Source organism: Labrus bergylta, chromosome 12 (assembly GCF_963930695.1).
Source record: "Labrus bergylta chromosome 12, fLabBer1.1, whole genome shotgun sequence".
In the NCBI taxonomy this organism is placed as follows: domain Eukaryota; kingdom Metazoa; phylum Chordata; class Actinopteri; order Labriformes; family Labridae; genus Labrus; species Labrus bergylta.
In genome coordinates this window covers 1,331,023-1,357,518 of record NC_089206.1, presented here as the reverse complement: position 1 = coordinate 1,357,518, position 26,496 = coordinate 1,331,023, and the positions used below count along the sequence as shown (strand labels likewise).

Sequence of the window (26,496 nt, the reverse complement as noted above, 5' to 3'; positions counted from 1 at the left end):
TTAATTTGAAAAACCTTGAAAAAAAAGTATGTGAAGTCAGCACAATGAAATGCAATGCTGGGTTTACTACAGCTTTGTGTAGCCTCACAAATACTAGCAACAACAAAAATAAAACTATTAATTATGATAATATAAATATTGGAATCGGAATTGGATCGGAAATTACAAAAGTGGATCGGTGCGTCTCTAATAAAAACAGGGTCGCTACCGATGCGTCTGTGCATCCCTCATTAGCGTCTCTTTTGGAAACATGGATGATGGATGTTTATTCCTTCTGGTTTCTGTTCAATTCCATTTTTAAACATTATTATCTTTTTTTGCCATTCATGGTCAAGCGCCCAATATGATAACTCGATTTGACTTTGAAGGTGTGATTAAGTGTATCATAACAGTAACCACCCTGATATTTGCCCCTTCACATGCTAAAGCCAACGTATAAAAAGACTCTGTAGTCTATATATTGTTTTAAGAAATGGTTAAATATTGATTCAAGGCTGTGGCCGTGTACGTAAAAAAAGAAATCCTACACTGTATCATGTGGTCACTCGGATAAATAAACCAAAGCTTAGACAAAAGGTATTTAAAGACTGTGTCTCCTCTTCTGAGACATCCTGGTATATCTGCTACTCTGTCCTCACACCACCACATCAAGGTAAGGTTTATAATCTTATAACCCCGAGCCAGCTTCACAGAAGACATGTATTCATCTTCTCTTTAGGTTTAGTCTTTAGTTTTATTTGACAGTGAGAAATATAGAAACACGACTGCTAATGTGCTAATGCTAAGAAACGACTGACATCCCACACACTAGATCAGTGTCATTGTTCATGGAGAGTAAACAGACGTCTCCGCAGTGACTTTAATTCTCTTATACTCTTCATCTTTGCATAGATGGCTCCTGCTCTCCGTGTCTTTGTTCTCTGTTTGGCCAGCGGACTGATGATCTTAGCGAATGTGAGTAATGTTTGAAAAGTGGTAGCCTACTTTAAGCAGTTTTAAATAGTACAGTATCCCGCAGAGGTGGAGCTAGAATATGTTTCTTTTATTGACCAGGTTGGTGGTAACTTAATTCATAAAGCAACTTTTAAATGATTAAGTTGTGATTCGTTATAATATACAGCAAGCGAATGAGCTAACGATAATGTATGAAATGAAAAAAATTCTTGTAGTAAATGCTGCCATTGTAATCTCACTCATCATATCACTGTGGATTTCTTACAATTTTTTTATTCCACAGGGGGATAGTGCAGATCAAGAAGGTTGGTGGGCATCTTTTTTTGTTAGTTTTTTTTCTTTCATTTCTGGAGGTGACTGTGATGAAAATGGCCTTTCCATACCCTCTTGTTTCCTCATCCTAACTATTCCTCTTTAAGTTTTATGGATCTTTTGCTGAACTTTATCTGGACTCTCAGGGGTTGATAAACACTGTAGGTGCCAGCTAGAACATGATTTTTACCCGGCCTGATTTTTGGCCGGGTAAGGGGGAACCGTGGTTTTTCAAATCTTCTTTTCATACCAGTTTTTAAGAGATAACGTGAGACGTCTCTGTCGTGTGTAGTGAGCGTGATCCCACAAGAATTTCTACAAAAACACTGTAATCACAGGACAACACTGTGTAATAATGAACATGAATTCTACTGGCCCACGACATGCAATCAGATAGCCTGGCGTCTTTTAACCGTGCATCTGGGCCAGCGGGCCAGGTTCAATGTCGAGCCCTGAGTTTCTATGGACTGTCTCAAAAATGAGACAAGCAAGGATTAGCATTTGTTCAACTCCTCAGTATCACCTTTAAGTGCTTCTAATCAACATGAGGAGCGTTTCACTCTTTTCTGTCTGATGAATTGATTACTGTAGTAGAGAGCTTTGTTCACCTCCCGGAAAATTTGTTCATTATCAGATAATTAAATAATGGAAATGACTTTTATGTGTGGCCCTGCTTTATTACTGTTGTTTTAATCTACAATTGTTTTGTAGGTGATTGTGATGGACCCTGCCCAGCTGGTTGGACTCATTTTGACACCCGCTGTTTCCTGTTCCAGCTCTGTGAAAAGGAGTGGTCAGATGCAGAGGTAGTACAGTTTCAGCTTCATGAAAAATGTTCTAAAAAAAGTTGCACCAATATGAATCATGCAATCAGAGAAACCTTCATTTTATGAATCTTTAATTGTAATGAACTTAAAATTCAATCAAAAATGTGTTCATGTAGCGCCCACTCAAATCTTAAATTATCTTAGACATTACAAAAACAGAAAGTGACGACAAGTCGACTGTATAAAAAGATGGATGACATGAAGGCTTCTGAAAAGTGAAGCCAAAAGCCGAAAAAGCAGTAGAACTGAAAGTAAGCAAACTGCACCAATTAGAGTAGTTTGTGAATTACCATAAAATCTGGTGTATAAGACGCGCTTTTAATACCAATTTTTTCATCTTAAAAGTTGTCTCTGCCTTATACGCAGTGTGCCCAATATACCAGTATAAAATGCTGACAAGCGCCGTAATTACCGTGGGTGCAGCTTCCAACATCACACACTACACATGACCTGACTTGATTAAAAATACAACCCCATTCATTGAGTATTGGAAGCTGATTGCACAAGGTGATTTTAAGGAACTCTTTCTTCTTCGACAGCGTCACTGCACTCTTCTTGACGGAAACCTGGCTTCAATCCAAACGTCAGGTGAGTACACCTTCCTCAGAGACCTGATTCACAAAGCGACCCACACCCATAAAGAAGTCTGGGTCGGAGGCTATGATTCTCCAAAGGTAAGTGTTTTGTCTGATGTCGACGTTCTGTATTGTATAGCAGTATTCTGAATGTTTATAAAAAAGAGTGGTTGAGGTCAGGTTCTCCAATTGTCATTTTATATTCTAACCTGTTAAAACCTTTTTCAGAACAACGTGTGGCTGTGGAGTGATGGTTCTCAGTTTGAGTTCAGTGGCTGGGGAAAAGGAGAGCCTAATGACCACTGGGGGGAAGGATGTATGGAGATGAACTTCAGAGGTACAAATTAAGTATCTAAACCTTCTAGCTGTATGAAGCCAAACCAAGGCAATAAATTGTTGCCTAACACCATGTCCTACCAGCTGGATGTGAAATTATGAGCTCCCTGCTCTGTGAATTTCAGGCTCACATCTAGTGCTTTTGTATTGAAGTTGGACAACCTGAAGTGTGGTGCTCTGTATTGATGAACTCGTCAGAGGCTCGTCAATAAATGGCTTGCAGTGAGCAGAAAAAAAGTTTGTCTCTGGTGTTAACAGAAGTCAAAGGTCAACATTTCAGTCACAGATGTGGATATTATTTATGCACCATTTTCTTCACGTTGTAAAATAAGCTAGCAAGCTCTGCTGAGTGAGAAAAGGGAGTGCCAGTGCCGTTCATGCTCAGTCATATAGCCAATCAAAACTTCAGTTGTTTATCTAGAAGCTTCATTGACTGAAGATGTAAACATGTTTGCATGTCCTGCTTTACTTGCAGGTCAAGAATGATTGGCTAGATGGTGTAAAAAAAACGTGTTTGTGCCTTATCTGTCACATCTTTTGAAATCCATAGAGCTATTCAAGATGGAAAAAGTTATTGGAAATGGAATGGAAATTTTGTTATTGAGTTTAAGGCAACCTTACATTGCTTCAACCATTTTGTTTTAACATGATAACTATTGAAAATAAGAACGGACTTGATGAACAGGCCCTGATGTGATTTTGGTTTTGTTTCAACTTGTGTCTACAGGACGCGATTACGTCAACGATGCAAAGTGTAACAAGAAGAAATCTTTTGTTTGTGCCATGACGCCATAACAATCCATCTGCCATTGTGATGATGTCAAACCCCTCTGATGTCTTCCATCAGGATGTCAAGCCTCGATGACATCACTCCTGGAAAATATTTCAACAAATCATATTAAACTTTTCTTTCATCAATGACCTCAAACTCTTTGTAACACGTTGCTTGTAAAGCTAATTAAAATGTCTCTGTGTTTCCATGGAAACTTAATCTTGCCTGTTTGATTAAATACTCACTGTTGGGGAGAACTTGTCCCTTCTAAACCCAGTATGAACTAAACGTTTTAGAGTTTTTACAACCCCTTTTGGGCGCCGACAAGGGACCTCATAACAGACCATGGGAAAACGTGGTCCATCGCGTTAGTTACATGCATTACTATAACAGAGGGGGAGAGACAGCATAGTGTACCATAACTACATAGTGTATCAACATAACTAGGAGCTGGATGAAGCCTGAGAAGGTGTCTGATCCCGGACCCTGACTGGTAGATGCGTCCAAAAGAGAGGGTACTGATAAATGAAGGCTCTACCTCCCATACCACTTTTAGAGACTTTAGGGGCACAAGCAGGCCGGTATTAACAGTCACATTTTATCCTAATTTTCAACCATTTTGAATTTGTCTTAGAGCTCCTCAAAACATGTCTGTGAAGTGTGGTTAAGCTGAACATACAGTATCTGCTTTGAATAACTGCTTTTTAATATATGATGATATTACATTTCCCAATGTATACACCTGCAGTCTTGTGCAGTGAAATTTGACTTTGTGTTCTCAGGCTAATGTAAAACATATATAAAAAGTAACACATATTAATGTGTACTCTCAGTTTGCATCGCTGCTGCTATCTTTAACAGCTGTCATCAAATTATTTAAGAACAGGACTCCAGTCCTGAACAGAACAGCTAACGAAGGGGTGGTTAATAAAGTACACATTCTTCTCTCAATAAGAAGAGCAGATAGTTCAGAAGGCTCTGGTGAGAGTGGAAGTGCTAGTCGAACTTCTTCAGTGAGACAAAAGTGAAAATAAAGAGGCTCTGAAATGTACTCCTGCAATAGAATCCATCGAAGCCAAGAGATCACCAAAGTCAATAGAGCTGTGATCCTTGGGCGTGTACAGACTTTTGACTGGGGTGGCCCAACTGGGTCACTGACTGACGGGGCGGCTGTGGTTCAGTTTGTAGAGTCGGTCGTGTCTCAACTGGAAGGTCGAGGGGTCGATCCCTAGCTCCTGCAACAACATGTCCGGTGTTTCTTGGGCAAGACACTTAACCCCGAAATTCTTCCGCTGTATTGTTGGCGGTGTATGAATGTCTATGAATGGGATTAGTTACTTCTGATGGTCTCACTACATAGCAACCACTGCCATCAGTGTGTGATTGGGTAGGTGTGACATGTGGTGTAAAAGCGCTTTGAGTAGTCTGAAGTCTATGGACTAAACTATATAAGCTCAAGTCCATTTACCATTCACTTATGCAAGGGGGACGTGCAGCACAATGATGCACAAAAATCAATTATTTACCATTTCTAACCTCCAATAATATCTACTTTATAACACAAGATAACGGCAACATTACCTTAATTTTTCGATGAAACAAAAAAAAGATTCCTGCTAAAGTCAGTATTTGAAGTACTTCAACATTTGCATGCAAACTTCTGCACAGTTTAACTTGCAACTTGGGACATTAAGCTCTGCCCTAAATCTTCATGGTAGTTTTTCCACTAGTTGTTCAATATTTTGATTTGGACCAAAGTGTTGGACTGACTGATTTAAAGAGATATGTTGCTAACACGGTGTTAGGTGGGGGTTATTTCTGTGTGAGATGGACAGTTATGAAATCGTGAAACAGACTGTGGATCATCTCAGATTTATTCAGCCATGGTCAGACAACACAGAAACACAACACACATGGCTGACAAAGTGCAGACCATCGCTGACCCATGCTGACCAACATCTCACAATCACTGACAATCACTGGCAAAATGGCAAAATGGCAAAATGGCAAAATGGCCAAGTCTTCATCACACAGTGTGGCTTATATTCTGCTAGAAGGTACAGCCCAAACAGTTGCTGACAACATATAGTTGGCTCCTATCCATTTATAGATCTGCTACTACTTAGGTGCTTCACCCATATAAGGTTACAGCTTCACAGACCCAAAAGTAGAATTACTGTGAGATGGTTGACACAATTTAAAGATATGTCCACAAAATTATCAAGATGAATGAATCCATGAAAATACGTACTAACAGAGGCTAATAAATGGATTTATAAAAACAAAGTCTCCTAGTTTTAACATTACAAAAGATATGAGGTAGTATAGCCCCCTCGTGAAAGAGAGTGTGGCCTCTTCTTGCTCTCTCTCCTCGTGGTTTTAATAAATAACTCAAAGGAGTGTTGTTGTTCGCTGTTTTCTGTTAGATGACAAAGAACAATGACAAAAACCATTTAGCTAATATCTTGTTTAAACAGAATTCTAGTTTCCCTGAAGGCTGAGTAAAAAAAAATATTTATTTTTGATTTAAATAATCATACAGCATTGTGTGCTCACAGACACAATAAACAACCCTAAAGTCAATGCTGCCGGTTTCGGTCTCAAAGATACGCTCTTACTCGGCTCTGCGGTGAGTGCAACATCTCAACAAGGTAAGGCTCTCATTCTGACGCTTTATGATAAATCACTACATCTCCATTTATATCTAATTAAGACGTATTTTACCACATTTTAACCTGTTAACTATTATTATGAAAAGAGTATTTTCATGTATAAAGCTGCATTTATTTTCTATTATCTGCTCGTTGTCTGCAACACTGATAAAGGCCTTGTGCTGAAACGCATCCATTGTTGATCCGTATGCTGCTACTCTACCCAGATCAAACATACTGCTGACTTTTCTGTCTATTACTATTATTTTAATCATTGCTTTTATGGAACATCTAATTTTCTTGTAGGATTCTCCCTTAAGACTTGTTCAGTAAAATGTGTAATATTTTCCTTAATTTGTGGACAGTGGTGAAAATACAATTGAATGCTGTAATATACTGTAGAGTCAGGGTTAAATAATGAACAAGATAACTGTTTGTACTCGTCTTTACACAGATGGCGTCAGGTCTTCAGTTGATCATGCTCCTCTGTTTGGCCAGTGAACTGTGGGTCGGGGTTGTAAGTAATCTGCAGTAGCACTATAAACTTTTGACAGAACTTAACATAAAAATAGTAACATGAGCTGTAACATCCCCCACCCCCCTTAACCCTCAAAGTCAAACTTAATGAGTAACTGAAGTGAAGAATGATATGATCAAAAAAAATTGTCCAATGCTAAAGTTATCTTTTTTTTTTGTTTTCACAGACTTCATGTTCAATACTAACAGGTTGGTAGTCTTCAGAGGTGTTGAGGTGAAATCTTTTAAGAATAATCAATATTCTGTAATGCAGCATTGAAGATCGCTTCTTGCATTTGTTTGGGCTGTCCTCATAGATTGTACTAAACTTGATACTCTCAGACCTCAACGGGCTTTTCTCTTTGACTTTTTTTATGTTTGTGTTGTAGGTGAATCCTGCAGGACTTGCCCTCAGGGTTGGATTCATTTTGACAAAAGCTGCTACCTTTTCCAGTTCACTCCGATGGATTGGGCTGATGCAGAGGTGTGTTTAGAAATAATATTAATTATACCTGCTGCTGTGTCATTTTGCAGCAGAGTTTTTTTTATCTTTCACATCCTCACTTGTGTTCCTATTTTTCAAACCATCCCTCTTTTCTCTCTTTTTGCTTCACGTGTTGTCTCCTGCTTTAGCGCCACTGCACCGCCATTGGAGGAAATCTGCCTTCTGTCCACGCCAATGACCAGTACAGCTTCCTCAGAAATACTATTCATCAGTTGACTGGGCAACATAGGGGTGCTTGGCTTGGAGGATATGATGCAGTGAAGGTGGGAGTGCTAGAAAGGAATCTGATGCAGCTGCCTCCTTTATAACTGTCATTAGATATATATTGTGCTCAATGCAGGAAGCCAACATTTTGAGAATGAATTGATTTTTAAAAATCTGATTGTTTCAGGAGGGTGTGTGGCTGTGGAGTGATGGTTCCCTTTTTGACTTCAAACACTGGGCCAAAGGGGAGCCAAATGACAGGAGTGGAAAAACAAACTGCATGGAGATGAACTTCCGAGGTACATAGTGATCCAGCACCCCCCGACCCCCGTGCACTCCCACTTTGTATTTGAAGTTCGGCCAACAATTTCTTTTGGCCACTTGATTGGGATTTACCTAAGCATAATATGGAAATCAAATTTCAGAATACAGTGTAAACGATGGATAGTGGTGGCAAGTCTATTAAGTACTTTGACTTTGTATCAGCACAGCTTTTTGAACGTGTCTCTTAAAAGTCTTAATTTCATGCAGATGATCTGGGAATGTCAACAGAAGTTTTACTGCCACTCATGTGTAGTCCTCCTTTTTCTTTTCCTCCAGGAAGGGATTACATCAACGACACCGCTTGCAATCAGAAGAGATCTTTCTTTTGTGAGAAGAACTTGTGAAGTCCTCGCTGCGTGCTCACACTAGTTAATCAATCAATCTTTATTTCTATAACGTTAATTCATAACAAATGTCTCGAGACCTCTTACTGAAGAGCAGGTTTTTTCCCTCCCTATGATGTCACTCGTACCAGGATGTCCAACCTTGATGACATCACTGCTTTGAGACTGAGTCGCAGTTGTCATTGAATACATGTTGAATCAATAAAGTAATGAATCCTGTTCTGGAGTCTTATCACCTCTTCTTATCAATCTCATCCACAAACGCTCTTTATTTCTAAGAATATGTTTTTGTGTGTGTATTGTGTATAAATACAAAAAAATTAAACATTTCAAATAATTAAATAACAGCAGAGGGTGAAGGGTACTAGGTCCTCTACTGCAAGATTTTGTTCAGTCAATACAATACAGGACAACTTACAGGCAGTGGACTTAAAAGGTGAAGAACTGGAATTGTAAGATTAAAAATGGTCATTAATTGGGCAAAATGGTCGAGCGGTTAGGCCGGTGGTTCACAACGTTTTTGGCTTGTGACTCAACTTTCACTTCACCAAACTCTGAGGACCCCATACATCCAAAACACAGACAGCTTTTTGCTGGAATAATTATTTTTTCATTCTACTGTGTTACAAGTAAACATTAATTTCAGACCTCATTAAGGCTGTTTCATGTGTATTATTGTTGACAAAGGCAGAAAAGCCAGGATCAGAATATATTTTCCTCAGTGTTCGATATGTACAGCAAGGTGAGCGTGTATTAACAAGGCTGGAAAGTAATGATGACCACATGATCCATGGACGTGAGACAGACAGAGATACTTCAAGTTGGTTAGTTTTTAGAACGGGCTTCGGCTCACAACGTCTTGTTTCTTAATCCAGGAAGAATGCTACGATATATTTTAATTATTTATCAATAATAAGACATTTCAGGACAGCCCATTTGATTTCCAAACAACCCCAACAAAGTGTCATGTTTTCTTTCCCCTCGTGGTTCTTCTAAATAATTCAAGCGACCCCGGGGGCTTAGACCCTTTAGCTATTGCTGGAAGGCAGTAAATCCATACATTGTCATCTGATAGCACTCACTCTCATTGCCCTGCTAAGCGTTGCAGCGTTATTGCTGTTAAAACTAAAGTGTGTCAATGAAAGTCAACAACAAAAATGAAGAGTAATCAACCGTCTATAGGACAGAAAAAAGAGACAGGAAATAAAAGGATGAGGAGTAAACGCTGGGACACTGGAAGACATGATGGTGATGAACTCTGGTTTGAGGAGCCTCCAATTGATTTTTGCCTAGGGCCCCAACTGAGTCTAGAATCACCCCTGACTGTACTCAGGTACTGTGCCTGAGTCCACTTGAACAGGTGCCTTCATTGTACAGATAGGACAGTGGATAAAGTCAGAAATAAAGGAGGGAGTGGAGAATGCGGGAAATGAGCCACAGGCCGGACCCGAACCCGGGCTGCCCGCCCAGAGGACCACAGCCTCCACACTTGGGGCGTGCGCACCAACCACCACGCCACCTGCCCCGTGTAAGGCAGTTTAAACCCTGTGGAGGAGGGTGCAGGTGTGTGAGCAGGCAAGACTATCTGTATTTCTTCTGTTTTGTGAAGAATTCTAATTGTGTTAAATAAGTTAACCTGATTCCATCAGGTGGGTTAAAATGTCAACACACAATAAACGTCAGAGTGCAGGACTCGTTGGGTGTGGCAGACTGATAAAAAGTTTTTTTATAACGGATTATGAAAAGGAAGAAAAAGACTTCTGTGGAAATCAAATGAGGAAGTTCACTTAATGTTTACAACGTGCATTAGTCATCGCAGTCCTCTTCCTCTGTTCAGTCTTCTTTCACATATCACGACTATAACCAACCAGATCCTCTCTTAATGCAAATGTGCATAGACAAAGTCCTGCCTGTATATGAGTTTTAGAAGTAGTTCAGCATTCACCGCTGGTTAAGCGCCTCCTCAACACGTTTATCAGCTAGCAAACAACGGGAAATGCCTGAAGCTTCAGAGTGATTGATGAACTACATCTGGGTAGAGCTCTGATACTAGTCTATGTAATTATGATGATCTTTTCATTTTCAAACAGGATGTATGAAAATTAAGCAGAATCATCTTAAACAAACAAGTAAGGGCTTGTTTAACTGGAGGAACATACGCTGCCATGTGACTACATCCTTTTTAAAGGGATGAAACATGAATCTGTGTTGACATTGGGTCATATATGTAGAAATGTGAAATAAATTCTGAAGTTGGTGCCTTCTTGGCCGAGAAAAGGCAGAAAGTGTCTTTTTGGATCATGTGGATGAAAAACACCAAATCCCAGAATGCACAGCACCGCAGGCCACTCCCACTAAGGTCCTCAGAATCAGAAATACTTCATTAATCCCAGAGGGAAATTCGATCGTTACAGTTTCTCCAAAATATACAGTATAGCAGTAGAAATATAGAAATAAAAACATTTACAGACATATTTACTTCAACACATGAGGACGTTTCCTCAACTGATTCAGAGATTTCTTCCAGAATTGATCTTGGAAATTCCTTGAAGTCATGTGTTTTATTGTTGACAAAGGCAGAAAAGCCAGGATCAGAATATATTTTCCTCAGTGTTCGATATGTACAACTAGGTGAGCGTGTATTAACAAGGTTGGAAAGTAATGATGACCACATGATCCATGGACGTGAGACAGACAGAGATACTTCAAGTTGGTTAGTTTTTAGAACGGGCTTCTGCTCACAACGTCTTGTTTCTAAATCCAGGAAGAATGCTACCATATATTTTAATTATTTATCAATAATAAGACATTTCAGGACAGCCCATTTGATTTCCAAACAACCCCATATGTGGTCTGGACCCCAAGGTGGGAAAAGCCTGGGTTAGATCTCGCCCCATGTACGGAGGTTGTAGGACTCCAAGCGGGCAGCCCAGGTTCATGTTCTGACTCCTTTCTCATCTGTCATTCCCCTCTCTTTCTCTCTTTCTCTCTCTCTCTCTCTCTCTCTCTCTCTCTCTCCCAGCTGTTTACTCTATCCACTGTCTATCAAATAAAGGCATAAAAAGCCTAAAAATAAATATTTTGTATATGTGCGTGTGCGTGCATGTCTGAATGTGTAAAAGTGGAGCGTCCACTGTGTGGCTCACTGAGTACATTTCCTGTGTGTCTGATCCAGTTGACTCTCTCCCTCGTCTTAATGCTTTTTGAATCATCATGCTGTTAAGAAGATGCACTGCCATCCTTTTTTCCTCTTATGTTTTCTGACCGTTATGTTTTCAGTTTGTGTTACTAGTCTGATTTTCTAACTTACGCCTGCTCCATCCTAGGTGAGAAAGTTACACCCAGGTCAGGTGCAACTCAAATTGTGCTCAAGTCCAACTGGTGCACAAAGCATAACTTTAAGTCTTTAAGTAACGTTAGTCCCAGGCGTACGCCCAACTGGTGCCCTCGGCTCCTGGAGATCACCCAAGTCATTATGGTTCATCTTTTTGGGAAGTCAAGTTAAGTACAAAATGTCATGATAGTTTTTCCACTGACTGACGATACAACAAAGAGTTCTGTCTGTTTTGTTAAAAGTAGTTATGGATGAGGTCTAAACAAATTAAACAATGATTGATTGACTTAAAAACACACAAAGACATACTTCAAACTACGCTGCTAACATGGCTAACAATAATATTTATTTAACAAAGTGTCATGTTTTCTTTCCCCTCGTGGTTCTTCTAAATAATTCAAGCGACCCCGCGGGCTTAGACCCTTTAGCTATTGCTGGAAGGCAGTAAATCCATACATTGTCACTTTGTTTGTAAAGAATTCTGGTTCTCCCTGAAGAAAAATTAAGGTAAATAATCAAACACTATACGCTTCAAGACAACGCAAACAGCTAGAAAAGGGTATATAAACTCTTTGTTCCCGTCAGAAACAAAACCTCTTACTTTGTTCTGCTTGAAGTGCGAGAACATTCAACATCATAACAAGGTAAGGCTTTCACTCTGGGCTTCTTTATAGATCACTGTTCTTGATTTTTATCCATTTATATCTACTGTAAAGACGTTAGAAGTCCCATTTTCTTGTCGCCTTCTCCAGAAGACTCGTTCAGTAAAACTTACAATCCTCCTTTAATACTGGACAGCATTTTAATTGACCTTTTCAGTTTTGAATATAGGCCCATTGTGCATTTCTTGATTATACTTTGCCTTTCACAGATGGCGTCAGGTCTGAAGTTGATCCCACTCCTCTGTTTGACCAGTGGACTGTGGGCTGCGGTTGTAAGTATTCTGCACATTAAAATATTTACTTTTGAAGGATATTTGTTGTAAATCTGAACACTTAAAAGTTACCACAGGAGCTGCTTAAAAGACTAAATGTCTGTTTCTTTAACTAACTGCAGGAGAGTAAATGAATGAAACACTATTTGACAAGTAAAACTATCATCTATGTTCAGTAGGGCTGCGAATCTTTAGGTATCCCACGATTCGATTCGATTTAGATTCTTGGGGTCAGGATTCGATACAGAATTGATTTTCGATTCAAAACGATTAATGGATCTATGATTTCAAAGTCTATTTATGAATTAGTACATACTTCAGGATCTACTCCAGTCATCTGTGAGACTGGCTGAATCTCTTGTTGCTCTATTTTGCGTTCTACTGAGTTAAAGAGTTAGCCTTAGCACTTAGCAGGGAGTGACTGAAAAAAAAAAAAAAGAAGTGGCCAAGAAGTGGCCTTCCTTGCCTGTTGACTAGCAGCACCTCTGAAAGATGTTATCTCGATGAAAATCAAAGATGAGTCGTGCACTAAAGATTTTTTTTTTCTTTACAGGTGTATGGGAATCATTCAGGTTGGTAGTCTTCAGAATGTGGAGCTGATATAGTCACTGTGATGTGGTTTGGACTTTGTGACTGCTGCTCTTCAGATTGTTGACGTCTTCACTGCTGTTATTTGTTTTGACCGTCCTCGTAGATTGAATTTTAAGATCGATATTTTCAGACCTAACCCAGCTTTGCACCATGATTGTGTTCTCATTTTCTACGTTTGTGTGATAGGTTCCTGTAAAACGTGCCCGTCTGGTTGGACTCAGTTTGACGGAAGCTGTTACATGTTCCACTTCAGAGATATGGATTGGGCTGATGCAGAGGTACATTTTGAAATAATGGTTCAGTCACATTTCAGGACATGACGTTAGAAAGGCAGCTCAGTATTTATCTTCAAACCTCTGCCTCCTCTCCGTCCTCACTTTGTGTCTGTTTGCTTCACATTGTGTCTCCTTCAGCGTTACTGCACTACTGTTGGTGGTAATCTGGCTTCTGTCCACAACAAAGAGGAGTACACCTTCCTCAAAACTACTCTCCAGGCAGTGGCTGGAAAACAGTTAGCGGTTTGGCTTGGAGGATATGATGCTGTAAAGGTAAGTATTTTCACAGAATCTAATCATCCCTGTTGGTCCTGCTGTTGAATATATTCTTTATGTACTTTGAATCAGGAGATATGAGAGCTGTGTTATGGACTGCTGAATGCCATCAGTCTCTTTTTTTTTTTTTTTTTAAATGTTCCCTTCAGGAGGGTGTGTGGCTGTGGAGCGACGGCACTTTCTTTGACTTCAAATTGTGGTTTAAAGGGGAGCCAAACAACTACACTGGACACGAGAACTGCATGGAGATGAACTTCAGGGGTAACCCTCACACTAGCACATTGTCTTACTCTTCTTTTAATACCTTTGAATGAATGGATGAAATATTTATTGCCCCTAGGGGGAATTTGCCTTTCACCGAGAGCATAAAAACAATATAAGTTAAGAAAGACGTAGAAACAACAAACAAAATCTGATGTTAAGTATCAAGTTCAATAAAGTGCAGAGAGCCGAGTTCATTCTGTATGATGCAGCGTTTGCGGTCGTTTTTGTGGATTCATGATGTGCACGAAGATTGTTTACAAAACGTTGCTGATTCAAAGCAGAACTTTTTTGAAAACACAAGCGATTCCATTTATAGTGACCTCACTGATGTAGGAGTCATATTTCAGTCCTAATGAAGTCCATAATTGTGTGTTTCATGTTTTGTTTATATGCCTACAGGAAGGGAGTATGTCAACGATAGCAACTGTAATGTGAAGAGATCTTTCTTTTGTGAGAAGCGCCTGTGAAACCGCTGCTACGTGCTGACTTCTGTAACATGAAGAATCTGTTACTACCAAAGATGTCACTTGATCCAGATATCAAGCCTCGATGACATCGCTGTGTAGGATCTGATGGAATATCTGATTAATCAATAAAAAGATAAATCTGCTGATCTGTTTGTTTACCTTCTTTACTTTATTTTTATTTACTTTACAGCAACTCTCAATATAAATACTTTTTATTAATTACAAAACAGACTGATGGATAGACAGCAGTGTGTGAATGACGCACCAGGTTCTGAGCTGCATGATTTTTGTGCAGACGAAATAAGACCGAAGGGAACAAATCACCAACTAACAAGGTGCATGAAGAGTGAGAGGCTTTAAGAGGTCAAAAAGCTCCAGCAACACTTGTAGTAAGAAGATCAACTTTGTTAGCAAATTAGGCCGACGTGTTTCACCTTGTTGCCTCCATCAGGGTCATGCACGGTATTTTACAGTAGGCCTTCAGAAGTGAGGGAATCGAGGCACAGCCAAGTTGTTGCAAGATTAGAAAGAAAGCAAGGTTAAGAAGTCAGGTTGTGTGTTCACATTTGGAAGTGAGATTTCAGTTCATGTGTTCCTTGTTATTAGGACTGTGCTCAATAAACATCAGAGGATCTTCAGCGTAGTTCAATCACATTTTCATTGGGAAACAAATTCCTGAAACAAATTCAGAACAAGATGTCCAAAATAAAGTTTAGACATTTAACCCAAAGCTATAAAGAATAGTCATCAGGGACAGGGATCATCAGTGTTTGTAGAAAACTATGTATTGGAACCAAAAATGCCTTCAATAACTTCAAAATAACGGTCAGAATCCACTCAGTCAGCCCCAGATTTGTCACGGCCAGCTCAAAGTGGGAGGAGACAAGGAGCTACTCTAAAATACAGGTTTACATTTATTCACAAAATATATCAATTTAACAAAAGGAACAGGGAGCATTGGGGATCTCATTGATTGGAGAACACCGGTCTCAGGTGTTCTCCAATCCATGACGACCCAGCCACACCTACTGGCACCTGAAACACTCAAACAGCCAACAAGCAACCACTTGGGTATGGAGTTCAGTAAAAACTTCTGAACCTACTGGTCCATGTGCCAAGAGACCTGTAGCGCTTTCTGGAGGGGAGGTAGGTAAACAGTCAATGGTTGGGATGGGAATTGTCCTTAGCAATGCAGCGCGCCTTGTGTAGGCATCGCTTTTTATGGACAGACTTGATGGAGGGGAGTGGGGAACCGATGATGCATTGGGCAGTTTTCACCACCTTCTGATGTGCCTTCCGGTCAGAGGCGGAGCAGTTGCCATACCATACAGTGACACAGTTAGTAAGTATGCTCTTGATGGTGCTGCGGTAAAAGTTTGCCAGGATCTGAGGGGACAGGTGGGCCCTTTTTAGCCTCCTCAGGAAGAAGAGGCGCTGGTGAGCCTTCTTGATCGTGGAAGAGGTGTCGAGGGACCAGGTGAGATCCTCGGAGATGTGGACTCCCAGAAACTTAAAGCTGGTGACACGTTCAACCTCCGCCCTGTCGATATGGAGGGGGGTGTGTGTGCCACCTTTAGACTTTCTGAAGTCCACAATGGTCTCTTTGGTCTTCATGGTGTTGAGGGACAGGTGGTTGTCGGCGCACCACACAGCTAGGCGCTGGACCTCGTCTCTGTACGCGATGTCGCGTGCCTTCAGCAGGACTCGGACCTCCTTGTTCATCCACGTCTTCTGGTTAGGGAATGTAGTGATCCTTTTCAGTGTGGTGACACTCTCTATGCTAGATTTAATGAAGTCCAGAACAGAGGAGGTGTATGTCTATGTGGGAGTCAAGGCCAGACCTTAACTGTCTTCACTGTGGTTTCCCCACATGTGATAAGTGGGGCATATTTAGGCAACATGAACAGGGAGACATGGTCAGATTGACCAAGATGGGCAATGAATTTAGGTAAAACAGACTTTAGGTTGGCGTGATTGAAATCACCCGCTATAATGAAGGCTGCCTCGGGGTGTAAGGTCTGTTGTTTGCTAATGGCAGTATACAGTTCTTTCATTGCATGCTTAGCATTAGCATCGGGGGCTATGTATGCTGCAATAACAATAGCGTTTGTGAATTCTCTGGGCAGATAGAAGGGTCTACATTTAACCGTGAGATATTCTAGGTTAACTGAGCAATGACATTCAATGATGGAGGAATCTGTACACCACTCTTTGTTGACATAGATGCATAGACCCCCCCCTCTCGTCTAACCAGATTCTATTATTCTATCTGCCCGTAGAAGACAACGTCCCGCGAGCATTATAGCATTGTCCGGTTTATGGGTGTTTAGCTATGATTCCGTAATATTCAAGAGATTACTGTCCATAATCCGTTTGTTGGTGGTGAGCCACAGCCGTAGTTCGTCCATGTGCATCATGTTTTTAAAGAAATGTTTTTAGAATGTGTTGTTAATAAAACAAGAAGGACAAGAGCATTTGGCAGGCTCAGGTACAGGTACATACGAGGTTACTACATCAGATTCTGTTCATTTCTAACACTCCCACCTCTGCTGCATCATTTACTCCAAGCCAAATGTTTAGCTGTTGGCCAGCCACTTTTTGGAGTATAATGAACGACCCTGCTGGCTGTTTGAGTGTTTCAGGTGCCAGTAGGTGTGGCTGGGTCGTCATGGATTGGAGAACACCTGAGACCGGTGTTCTCTAATCAATGAGATCCCCAATGCTCCCTGTTCCTTTTGTTAAATTGATATATTTTGTGAATAAATGTAAACCTGTATTTTAGAGTAGCTCCTTGTCTCCTCCCACTTTGAGCTGGCCGTGACAAATCTGGGGCTGACTGAGTGGATTCTGACCGTTATTTTGAAGTTATTGAAGGCATTTTTGGTTCCAATACATAGTTTTCTACAAACACTGATGATCCCTGTCCCTGATGACTATTCTTTATAGCTTTGAGTTAAATGTCTAAACTTTATTTTGGACATCTTGTTCTGAATTTGTTTCAGGAATTTGTTTCCCAATGAAAATGTGATTGAACTACACTGAAGATCCTCTGATGTTTATCGAGCACAGTCCTAATAACAAGGAACACATGAACTGAAATCTCACTTCCAAATGTGAACACACAACCTGACTTCTTAACCTTGCTTTCTTTCTAATCTTGCAACAACTTGGCTGTGCCTCGATTCCCTCACTTCTGAAGGCCTACTGTAAAATACCGTGCATGACCCTGATGGAGGCAACAAGGTGAAACACGTCGGCCTAATTTGCTAACAAAGTTGATCTTCTTACTACAAGTGTTGCTGGAGCTTTTTGACCTCTTAAAGCCTCTCACTCTTCATGCACCTTGTTAGTTGGTGATTTGTTCCCTTCGGTCTTATTTCGTCTGCACAAAAATCATGCAGCTCAGAACCTGGTGCGTCATTCACACACTGCTGTCTATCCATCAGTCTGTTTTGTAATTAATAAAAAGTATTTATATTGAGAGTTGCTGTAAAGTAAATAAAAATAAAGTAAAGAAGGTAAACAAACAGATCAGCAGATTTATCTTTTTATTGATTAATCAGATATTCCATCAGATCCTACACAGCGATGTCATCGAGGCTTGATATCTGGATCAAGTGACATCTTTGGTAGCAACAGATTCTTCATGTTACAGAAGTCAGCACGTAGCAGCGGTTTCACAGGCGCTTCTCACAAAAGAAAGATCTCTTCACATTACAGTTGCTATCGTTGACATACTCCCTTCCTGTAGGCATATAAACAAAACATGAAACACACAATTATGGACTTCATTAAGACTGAAATATGACTCCTACATCAGTGAGGTCACTATAAATGGAATCGCTTGTGTTTTCAAAAAAGTTCTGCTTTGAATCAGCAACGTTTTGTAAACAATCTTCGTGCACATCATGAATCCACAAAAACGACCGCAAACGCTGCATCATACAGAATGAACTCGGCTCTCTGCACTTTATTGAACTTGATACTTAACATCAGATTTTGTTTGTTGTTTCTACGTCTTTCTTAACTTATATTGTTTTTATGCTCTCAGTGAAAGGCAAATTCCCCCTAGGGGCAATAAATATTTCATCCATTCATTCAAAGGTATTAAAAGAAGAGTAAGACAATGTGCTAGTGTGAGGGTTACCCCTGAAGTTCATCTCCATGCAGTTCTCGTGTCCAGTGTAGTTGTTTGGCTCCCCTTTAAACCACAATTTGAAGTCAAAGAAAGTGCCGTCGCTCCACAGCCACACACCCTCCTGAAGGGAACATTTAAAAAAAAAAAAAAAAGAGACTGATGGCATTCAGCAGTCCATAACACAGCTCTCATATCTCCTGATTCAAAGTACATAAAGAATATATTCAACAGCAGGACCAACAGGGATGACTGCATTAGATTGTGTGAAAATACTTACCTTTACAGCATCATATCCTCCAAGCCAAACCGCTAACTGTTTTCCAGCCACTGCCTGGAGAGTAGTTTTGAGGAAGGTGTACTCCTCTTTGTTGTGGACAGAAGCCAGATTACCACCAACAGTAGTGCAGTAACGCTGAAGGAGACACAATGTGAAGCAAACAGACACAAAGTGAGGACGGAGAGGAGGCAGAGGTTTGAAGATAAATACTGAGCTGCCTTTTTAACGTCATGTCCTGAAATGTGACTGAACCATTATTTCAAAATGTACCTCTGCATCAGCCCAATCCAAAGCTCTGAAGTGGAACATGTAACAGCTTCCGTCAAACTGAGTCCAACCAGACGGGCACGTTTTACAGGAACCTAGCACACAAACGTAGAAAATGAGAACACAATCATGGTGCAAAGCTGGGTTAGGTCTGAAAATATCGATCTTAAAATTCAATCTACGAGGACGGTCAAAACAAATAACAGCAGTGAAGACGTCAACAATCTGAAGAGCAGCAGTCACAAAGTCCAAACCACATCACAGTGACTATATCAGCTCCACATTCTGAAGACTACCAACCTGAATGATTCCCATACACCTGTAAAGAAAAAAAAAATCTTTAGTGCACGACTCATCTTTGATTTTCATCGAGATAACATCTTTCAGAGGTGCTGCTAGTCAACAGGCAAGGAAGGCCACTTCTTGGCACCTAAAGATTCGCAGCCCTACTGAACATAGATGATAGTTTTACTTGTCAAATAGTGTTTCATTCATTTACTCTCCTGCAGTTAGTTAAAGAAACAGACATTTAGTCTTTTAAGCAGCTCCTGTGGTAACTTTTAAGTGTTCAGATTTACAACAAATATCCTTCAAAAGTAAATATTTGAATGTGCAGAATACTTACAACCGCAGCCCACAGTCCACTGGTCAAACAGAGGAGTGGGATCAACTTCAGACCTGACGCCATCTGTGAAAGGCAAAGTATAATCAAGAAATGCACAATGGGCCTATATTCAAAACTGAAAAGGTCAATTAAAATGCTGTCCAGTATTAAAGGAGGATTGTAAGTTTTACTGAACGAGTCTTCTGGAGAAGGCGACAAGAAAATGGGACTTCTAACGTCTTTACAGTAGATATAAATGGATAAAAATCAAGAACAGTGATCTATAAAGAAGCCCAGAGTGAAAGCCTTACCTTGTTATGATGTTGAATGTTCTCGCACTTCAAGCAGAACAAAGTAAGAGGTTTTGTTTCTGACGGGAACAAAGAGTTTATATACCCTTTTCTAGCTGTTTGCGTTGTCTTGAAGCGTATAGTGTTTGATTATTTACCTTAATGTTTCTTCAGGGAGAACCAGAATTCTTTACAAACAAAGTGACAATGTATGGATTTACTGCCTTCCAGCAATAGCTAAAGGGTCTAAGCCCGCGGGGTCGCTTGAATTATTTAGAAGAACCACGAGGGGAAAGAAAACATGACACTTTGTTAAATAAATATTATTGTTAGCCATGTTAGCAGCGTAGCTCGAGGTATGTCTTTGTGTGTTTTTAAGTCAATCAATCATTGTTTAATTTGTTTAGACCTCATCCATAACTACTTTTAACAAAACAGACAGAACTCTTTGTTGTATCGTCAGTCAGTGGAAAAACTATCATGACATTTTGTACTTAACTTGACTTCCCAAAAAGATGAACCATAATGACTTGGGTGATCTCCAGGAGCCGAGGGCACCAGTTGGGCGTACGCCTGGGACTAACGTTACTTAAAGACTTAAAGTTATGCTTTGTGCACCAGTTGGACTTGAGCACAATTTGAGTTGCACCTGACCTGGGTGTAACTTTCACACCTAGGATGGAGCAGGCGTAAGTTAGAAAATCAGACTAGTAACACAAACTGAAAACATAACGGTCAGAAAACATAAGAGGAAAAAAGGATGGCAGTGCATCTTCTTAACAGCATGATGATTCAAAAAGCATTAAGACGAGGGAGAGAGTCAACTAGATCAGACACACAGGAAATGTACTCAGTGAGCCACACAGTGGACGCTCCACATTTACACAGTCAGACATGCACGCACACGCACATATACAAAATATTTATTTTTGGGCTTTTTATGCCTTTATTTGATAGACAGTGGATAGAGTAAACAGCTGGGAGAGAGAGAGAGAGAGAGAGAGAGAGAGAGAGAGAGAGAGAGAGAGAGAGAGAGAGAGAGAGAGAGAGAGAGAGAGAGAGAGAAAGAGAGAGAAAGAGAGAGAGAGAGGGGAATGAAAGATGAGAAAGGAGTCAGAACATGAACCTGGGCTGCCCGCTTGGAGTCCTACAACCTCCGTACATGGGGCGAGATCTAACCCAGGCTTTTCCCACCTTGGGGTCCAGACCACATATGGGGTTGTTTGGAAATCAAATGGGCTGTCCTGAAATGTCTTATTATTGATAAATAATTAAAATATATGGTAGCATTCTTCCTGGATTAAGAAACAAGACGTTGTGAGCCAAAGCCCGTTCTAAAAACTAACCAACTTGAAGTATCTCTGTCTGTCTCACGTCCATGGATCATGTGGTCATCATTACTTTCCAGCCTTGTTAATACACGCTCACCTTGCTGTACATATCGAACACTGAGGAAAATATATTCTGATCCTGGCTTTTCTGCCTTTGTCAACAGTAATACACATGAAACAGCCTTAATGTGGTCTGAAATTAATGTTTACTTGTAACACAGTAGAATGAAAAAATAATAATTTCAGCAAAAAGCTGTCTGTGTTTTGGATGTATGGGGTCCTCAGAGTTTGGTGAAGTGAAAGTTGAGTCACAAGCCAAAAACGTTGTGAACCACCGGCCTAACCGCTCGACCATTTTGCCCAATTAATGACCATTTTTAATCTTACAATTCCAGTTCTTCACCTTTTAAGTCCACTGCCTGTAAGTTGTCCTGTATTGTATTGACTGAACAAAATCTTGCAGTAGAGGACCTAGTACCCTTCACCCTCTGCTGTTATTTAATTATTTGAAATGTTTAATTTTTTTGTATTTATACACAATACACACACAAAAACATATTCTTAGAAATAAAGAGCGTTTGTGGATGAGATTGATGAGAAGAGGTGATAAGACTCCAGAACAGGATTCATTACTTTATTGATTCAACATGTATTCAATGACAACTGCGACTCAATCTCAAAGCAGTGATGTCATCAAGGTTGGACATCCTGGTACGAGTGACATCATAGGGAGGGAAAAAACCTGCTCTTCAGTAAGAGGTCTCGAGACATTTGTTATGAATTAACATTATAGAAATAAAGATTGATTGATTAACTAGTGTGAGCACGCAGCGAGGACTTCACAAGTTCTTCTCACAAAAGAAAGATCTCTTCTGATTGCAAGAGGTGTCGTTGATGTAATCCCTTCCTGGAGGAAAAGAAAAAGGAGGACTACACATGAGTGGCAGTAAAACTTCTGTTGACATTCCCAGATCATCTGCATGAAATTAAGACTTTTAAGAGACACGTTCAAAAAGCTGTGCTGATACAAAGTCAAAGTACTTAATAGACTTGCCACCACTATCCATCGTTTACACTGTATTCTGAAATTTGATTTCCATATTATGCTTAGGTAAATCCCAATCAAGTGGCCAAAAGAAATTGTTGGCCGAACTTCAAATACAAAGTGGGAGTGCACGGGGGTCGGGGGGTGCTGGATCACTATGTACCTCGGAAGTTCATCTCCATGCAGTTTGTTTTTCCACTCCTGTCATTTGGCTCCCCTTTGGCCCAGTGTTTGAAGTCAAAAAGGGAACCATCACTCCACAGCCACACACCCTCCTGAAACAATCAGATTTTTAAAAATCAATTCATTCTCAAAATGTTGGCTTCCTGCATTGAGCACAATATATATCTAATGACAGTTATAAAGGAGGCAGCTGCATCAGATTCCTTTCTAGCACTCCCACCTTCACTGCATCATATCCTCCAAGCCAAGCACCCCTATGTTGCCCAGTCAACTGATGAATAGTATTTCTGAGGAAGCTGTACTGGTCATTGGCGTGGACAGAAGGCAGATTTCCTCCAATGGCGGTGCAGTGGCGCTAAAGCAGGAGACAACACGTGAAGCAAAAAGAGAGAAAAGAGGGATGGTTTGAAAAATAGGAACACAAGTGAGGATGTGAAAGATAAAAAAAACTCTGCTGCAAAATGACACAGCAGCAGGTATAATTAATATTATTTCTAAACACACCTCTGCATCAGCCCAATCCATCGGAGTGAACTGGAAAAGGTAGCAGCTTTTGTCAAAATGAATCCAACCCTGAGGGCAAGTCCTGCAGGATTCACCTACAACACAAACATAAAAAAAGTCAAAGAGAAAAGCCCGTTGAGGTCTGAGAGTATCAAGTTTAGTACAATCTATGAGGACAGCCCAAACAAATGCAAGAAGCGATCTTCAATGCTGCATTACAGAATATTGATTATTCTTAAAAGATTTCACCTCAACACCTCTGAAGACTACCAAACTGAATGATTCCCATACACCTGTAAAGAAAAAAAAAATCTTTCGTGCACGACTCATCTTTGATTTTCATCGAGATAACATCTTTCAGAGGTGCTGCTAGTCAACAGGCAAGGAAGGCCACTTCTTGGCCACTTCCTTTTTTTTTTTTCAGTCACTCCCTGCTAAGTGCTAAGGCTAACTCTTTAACTCAGTAGAACGCAAAATAGAGCAACAAGAGATTCAGCCAGTCTCACAGATGACTGGAGTAGATCCTGAAGTATGTACTAATTCATAAATAGACTTTGAAATCATAGATCCATTAATCGTTTTGAATCGAAAATCAATTCTGTATCGAATCCTGACCCCAAGAATCTAAATCGAATCGAATCGTGGGATACCTAAAGATTCGCAGCCCTACTGAACATAGATGATAGTTTTACTTGTCAAATAGTGTTTCATTCATTTACTCTCCTGCAGTTAGTTAAAGAAACAGACATTTAGTCTTTTAAGCAGCTCCTGTGGTAACTTTTAAGTGTTCAGATTTACAACAAATATCCTTCAAAAGTAAATATTTGAATGTGCAGAATACTTACAACCGCAGCCCACAGTCCACTGGTCAAACAGAGGAGTGGGATCAACTTCAGACCTGACGCCATCTGTGAAAGGCAAAGTATAATCAAGAAATGCACAATGGGCCTATATTCAAAACTGAAAAGGTCAATTAAAATGCTGTCCAGTATTAAAGGAGGATTGTAAGTTTTACTGAACGAGTCTTCTGGAGAAGGCGACAAGAAAATGGGACTTCTAACGTCTTTACAGTAGATATAAATGGATAAAAATCAAGAACAGTGATCTATAAAGAAGCCCAGAGTGAAAGCCTTACCTTGTTATGATGTTGAATGTTCTCGCACTTCAAGCAGAACAAAGTAAGAGGTTTTGTTTCTGACGGGAACAAAGAGTTTATATACCCTTTTCTAGCTGTTTGCGTTGTCTTGAAGCGTATAGTGTTTGATTATTTACCTTAATGTTTCTTCAGGGAGAACCAGAATTCTTTACAAACAAAGTGACAATGTATGGATTTACTGCCTTCCAGCAATAGCTAAAGGGTCTAAGCCCCGCGGGGTCGCTTGAATTATTTAGAAGAACCACGAGGGGAAAGAAAACATGACACTTTGTTAAATAAATATTATTGTTAGCCATGTTAGCAGCGTAGCTCGAAGTATGTCTTTGTGTGTTTTTAAGTCAATCAATCATTGTTTAATTTGTTTAGACCTCATCCATAACTACTTTTAACAAAACAGACAGAACTCTTTGTTGTATCGTCAGTCAGTGGAAAAACTATCATGACATTTTGTACTTAACTTGACTTCCCAAAAAGATGAACCATAATGACTTGGGTGATCTCCAGGAGCCGAGGGCACCAGTTGGGCGTACGCCTGGGACTAACGTTACTTAAAGACTTAAAGTTATGCTTTGTGCACCAGTTGGACTTGAGCACAATTTGAGTTGCACCTGACCTGGGTGTAACTTTCACACCTAGGATGGAGCACGCGTAAGTTAGAAAATCAGACTAGTAACACAAACTGAAAACATAAGAGGAAAAAAGGATGGCAGTGCATCTTCTTAACAGCATGATGATTCAAAAAGCATTAAGACGAGGGAGAGAGTCAACTGGATCAGACACACAGGAAATGTACTCAGTGAGCCACACAGTGGACGCTCCACATTTACACAGTCAGACATGCACGCACACGCACATATACAAAATATTTATTTTTGGGCTTTTTATGCCTTTATTTGATAGACAGTGGATAGAGTAGACAGCTGGGAGAGAGAGAGAGAGAGAGAGAGAGAGAGAGAAAGAGAGAGAGAGAGGGGAATGACAGATGAGAAAGGAGTCAGAACATGAACCTGGGCTGCCCGCTTGGAGTCCTACAACCTCCGTACATGGGGCGAGATCTAACCCAGGCTTTTCCCACCTTGGGGTCCAGACCACATATGGGGTTGTTTGGAAATCAAATGGGCTGTCCTGAAATGTCTTATTATTGATAAATAATTAAAATATATGGTAGCATTCTTCCTGGATTAAGAAACAAGACGTTGTGAGCCGAAGCCCGTTCTAAAAACTAACCAACTTGAAGTATCTCTGTCTGTCTCACGTCCATGGATCATGTGGTCATCATTACTTTCCAGCCTTGTTAATACACGCTCACCTTGCTGTACATATCGAACACTGAGGAAAATATATTCTGAACCTGACTTTTCTGCCTTTGTCAACAATAAAACACATGACTTCAAGGAATTTCCAAGATCAATTCTGGAAGAAATCTCAGAATCAGTTGAGGAAACGGCCTCATGTGTTGAAGTAAATATATCTGTCAATGTTTTTATTTCTATATTTCTACTGCTATACTGTATATTTTGGAGAAACTGTAACGATCGAATTTCCCTCTGGGATTAATGAAGTATTTCTGATTCTGAGGACCTTAGTGGGAGTGGCCTGCGGTGCTGTGCATTCTGGGATTTGGTGTTTTTCATCCACATGATCCAAAAAGACACTTTCTGCCTTTTCTCGGCCAAGAAGGCACCAACTTCAGAATTTATTTCACATTTCTACATATATGACCCAATGTCAACACAGATTCATGTTTCATCCCTTTAAAAAGGATGTAGTCACATGGCAGCGTATGTTCCTCCAGTTAAACAAGCCCTTACTTGTTTGTTTCAGATGATTCTGCTTAATTTTTATGCATCCTGTTTGAAAATGAAAAGATCATCATAATTACATAGACTAGTATCAGAGCTCTACCCAGATGTAGTTCATCAATCACTCTGAAGCTTCAGGCATTTCCCGTTGTTTGCTAGCTGACAAACGTGTTGAGGAGGCGCTTAACCAGCGGTGAATGCTGAACTACTTCTATAACTCATATACAGGCAGGACTTTGTCTATGCACATTTGCATTAAGAGAGGATCTGGTTGGTTATAGTCGTGATATGTGAAAGAAGACTGAACAGAGGAAGAGGACTGCGATGACTAATGCACGTTGTAAACATTAAGTGAACTTCCTCATTTGATTTCCACAGAAGTCTTTTTCTTCCTTTTCATAATCCGTTATAAAAAAACTTTTTATCAGTCTGCCACAC

At 40.2% G+C, this 26,496-nt stretch overlaps 5 protein-coding genes across 5 annotated transcripts; 3 read left to right on the top strand and 2 right to left on the bottom strand.

The window, feature by feature from the left end:
- The first annotated feature begins 577 nt into the window (after window positions 1-577).
- Window positions 578-3,995, top strand: LOC136181164 (galactose-specific lectin nattectin-like). The gene is made up of 7 exons (XM_065961687.1): window positions 578-652; window positions 892-954; window positions 1,238-1,259; window positions 1,978-2,072; window positions 2,633-2,767; window positions 2,897-3,005; window positions 3,732-3,995. The coding sequence occupies exons 2-7, from the start codon at window positions 892-894 to the stop codon at window positions 3,797-3,799; spliced, it is 492 nt and encodes a 163-aa protein (XP_065817759.1). The 5' UTR covers window positions 578-652; the 3' UTR covers window positions 3,800-3,995.
- A 2,362-nt stretch (window positions 3,996-6,357) lies between these two features.
- Window positions 6,358-8,539, top strand: LOC136181163 (galactose-specific lectin nattectin-like). The gene is made up of 7 exons (XM_065961685.1): window positions 6,358-6,427; window positions 6,882-6,944; window positions 7,132-7,153; window positions 7,333-7,427; window positions 7,577-7,711; window positions 7,840-7,951; window positions 8,253-8,539. Exons 2-7 carry the CDS (start codon window positions 6,882-6,884, stop codon window positions 8,318-8,320), a joined length of 495 nt encoding a protein of 164 aa, XP_065817757.1. The 5' UTR covers window positions 6,358-6,427; the 3' UTR covers window positions 8,321-8,539.
- A 3,686-nt stretch (window positions 8,540-12,225) lies between these two features.
- On the top strand, window positions 12,226-14,607 carry LOC110000325 (galactose-specific lectin nattectin-like). The gene is made up of 7 exons (XM_020655574.3): window positions 12,226-12,298; window positions 12,526-12,588; window positions 13,142-13,160; window positions 13,366-13,457; window positions 13,593-13,727; window positions 13,880-13,991; window positions 14,394-14,607. The coding sequence occupies exons 2-7, from the start codon at window positions 12,526-12,528 to the stop codon at window positions 14,459-14,461; spliced, it is 489 nt and encodes a 162-aa protein (XP_020511230.2). The 5' UTR covers window positions 12,226-12,298; the 3' UTR covers window positions 14,462-14,607.
- A 3,385-nt stretch (window positions 14,608-17,992) lies between these two features.
- Window positions 17,993-20,131, bottom strand: LOC110000328 (galactose-specific lectin nattectin-like). The gene is made up of 7 exons (XM_065961405.1): window positions 20,059-20,131; window positions 19,769-19,831; window positions 19,444-19,462; window positions 19,147-19,238; window positions 18,877-19,011; window positions 18,609-18,720; window positions 17,993-18,206 (listed from the first exon to the last, which is right to left on the bottom strand). The coding sequence occupies exons 2-7, from the start codon at window positions 19,829-19,831 to the stop codon at window positions 18,139-18,141; spliced, it is 489 nt and encodes a 162-aa protein (XP_065817477.1). The 5' UTR covers window positions 20,059-20,131; the 3' UTR covers window positions 17,993-18,138.
- Window positions 20,132-21,988: 1,857 nt separating this feature from the next.
- On the bottom strand, window positions 21,989-24,310 carry LOC136181100 (galactose-specific lectin nattectin-like). Its single transcript, XM_065961408.1, has 7 exons — window positions 24,236-24,310; window positions 23,946-24,008; window positions 23,377-23,393; window positions 23,101-23,197; window positions 22,817-22,951; window positions 22,577-22,688; window positions 21,989-22,275 (listed from the first exon to the last, which is right to left on the bottom strand). The coding sequence occupies exons 2-7, from the start codon at window positions 24,006-24,008 to the stop codon at window positions 22,208-22,210; spliced, it is 492 nt and encodes a 163-aa protein (XP_065817480.1). The 5' UTR covers window positions 24,236-24,310; the 3' UTR covers window positions 21,989-22,207.
- Window positions 24,311-26,496: the final 2,186 nt, after the last annotated feature.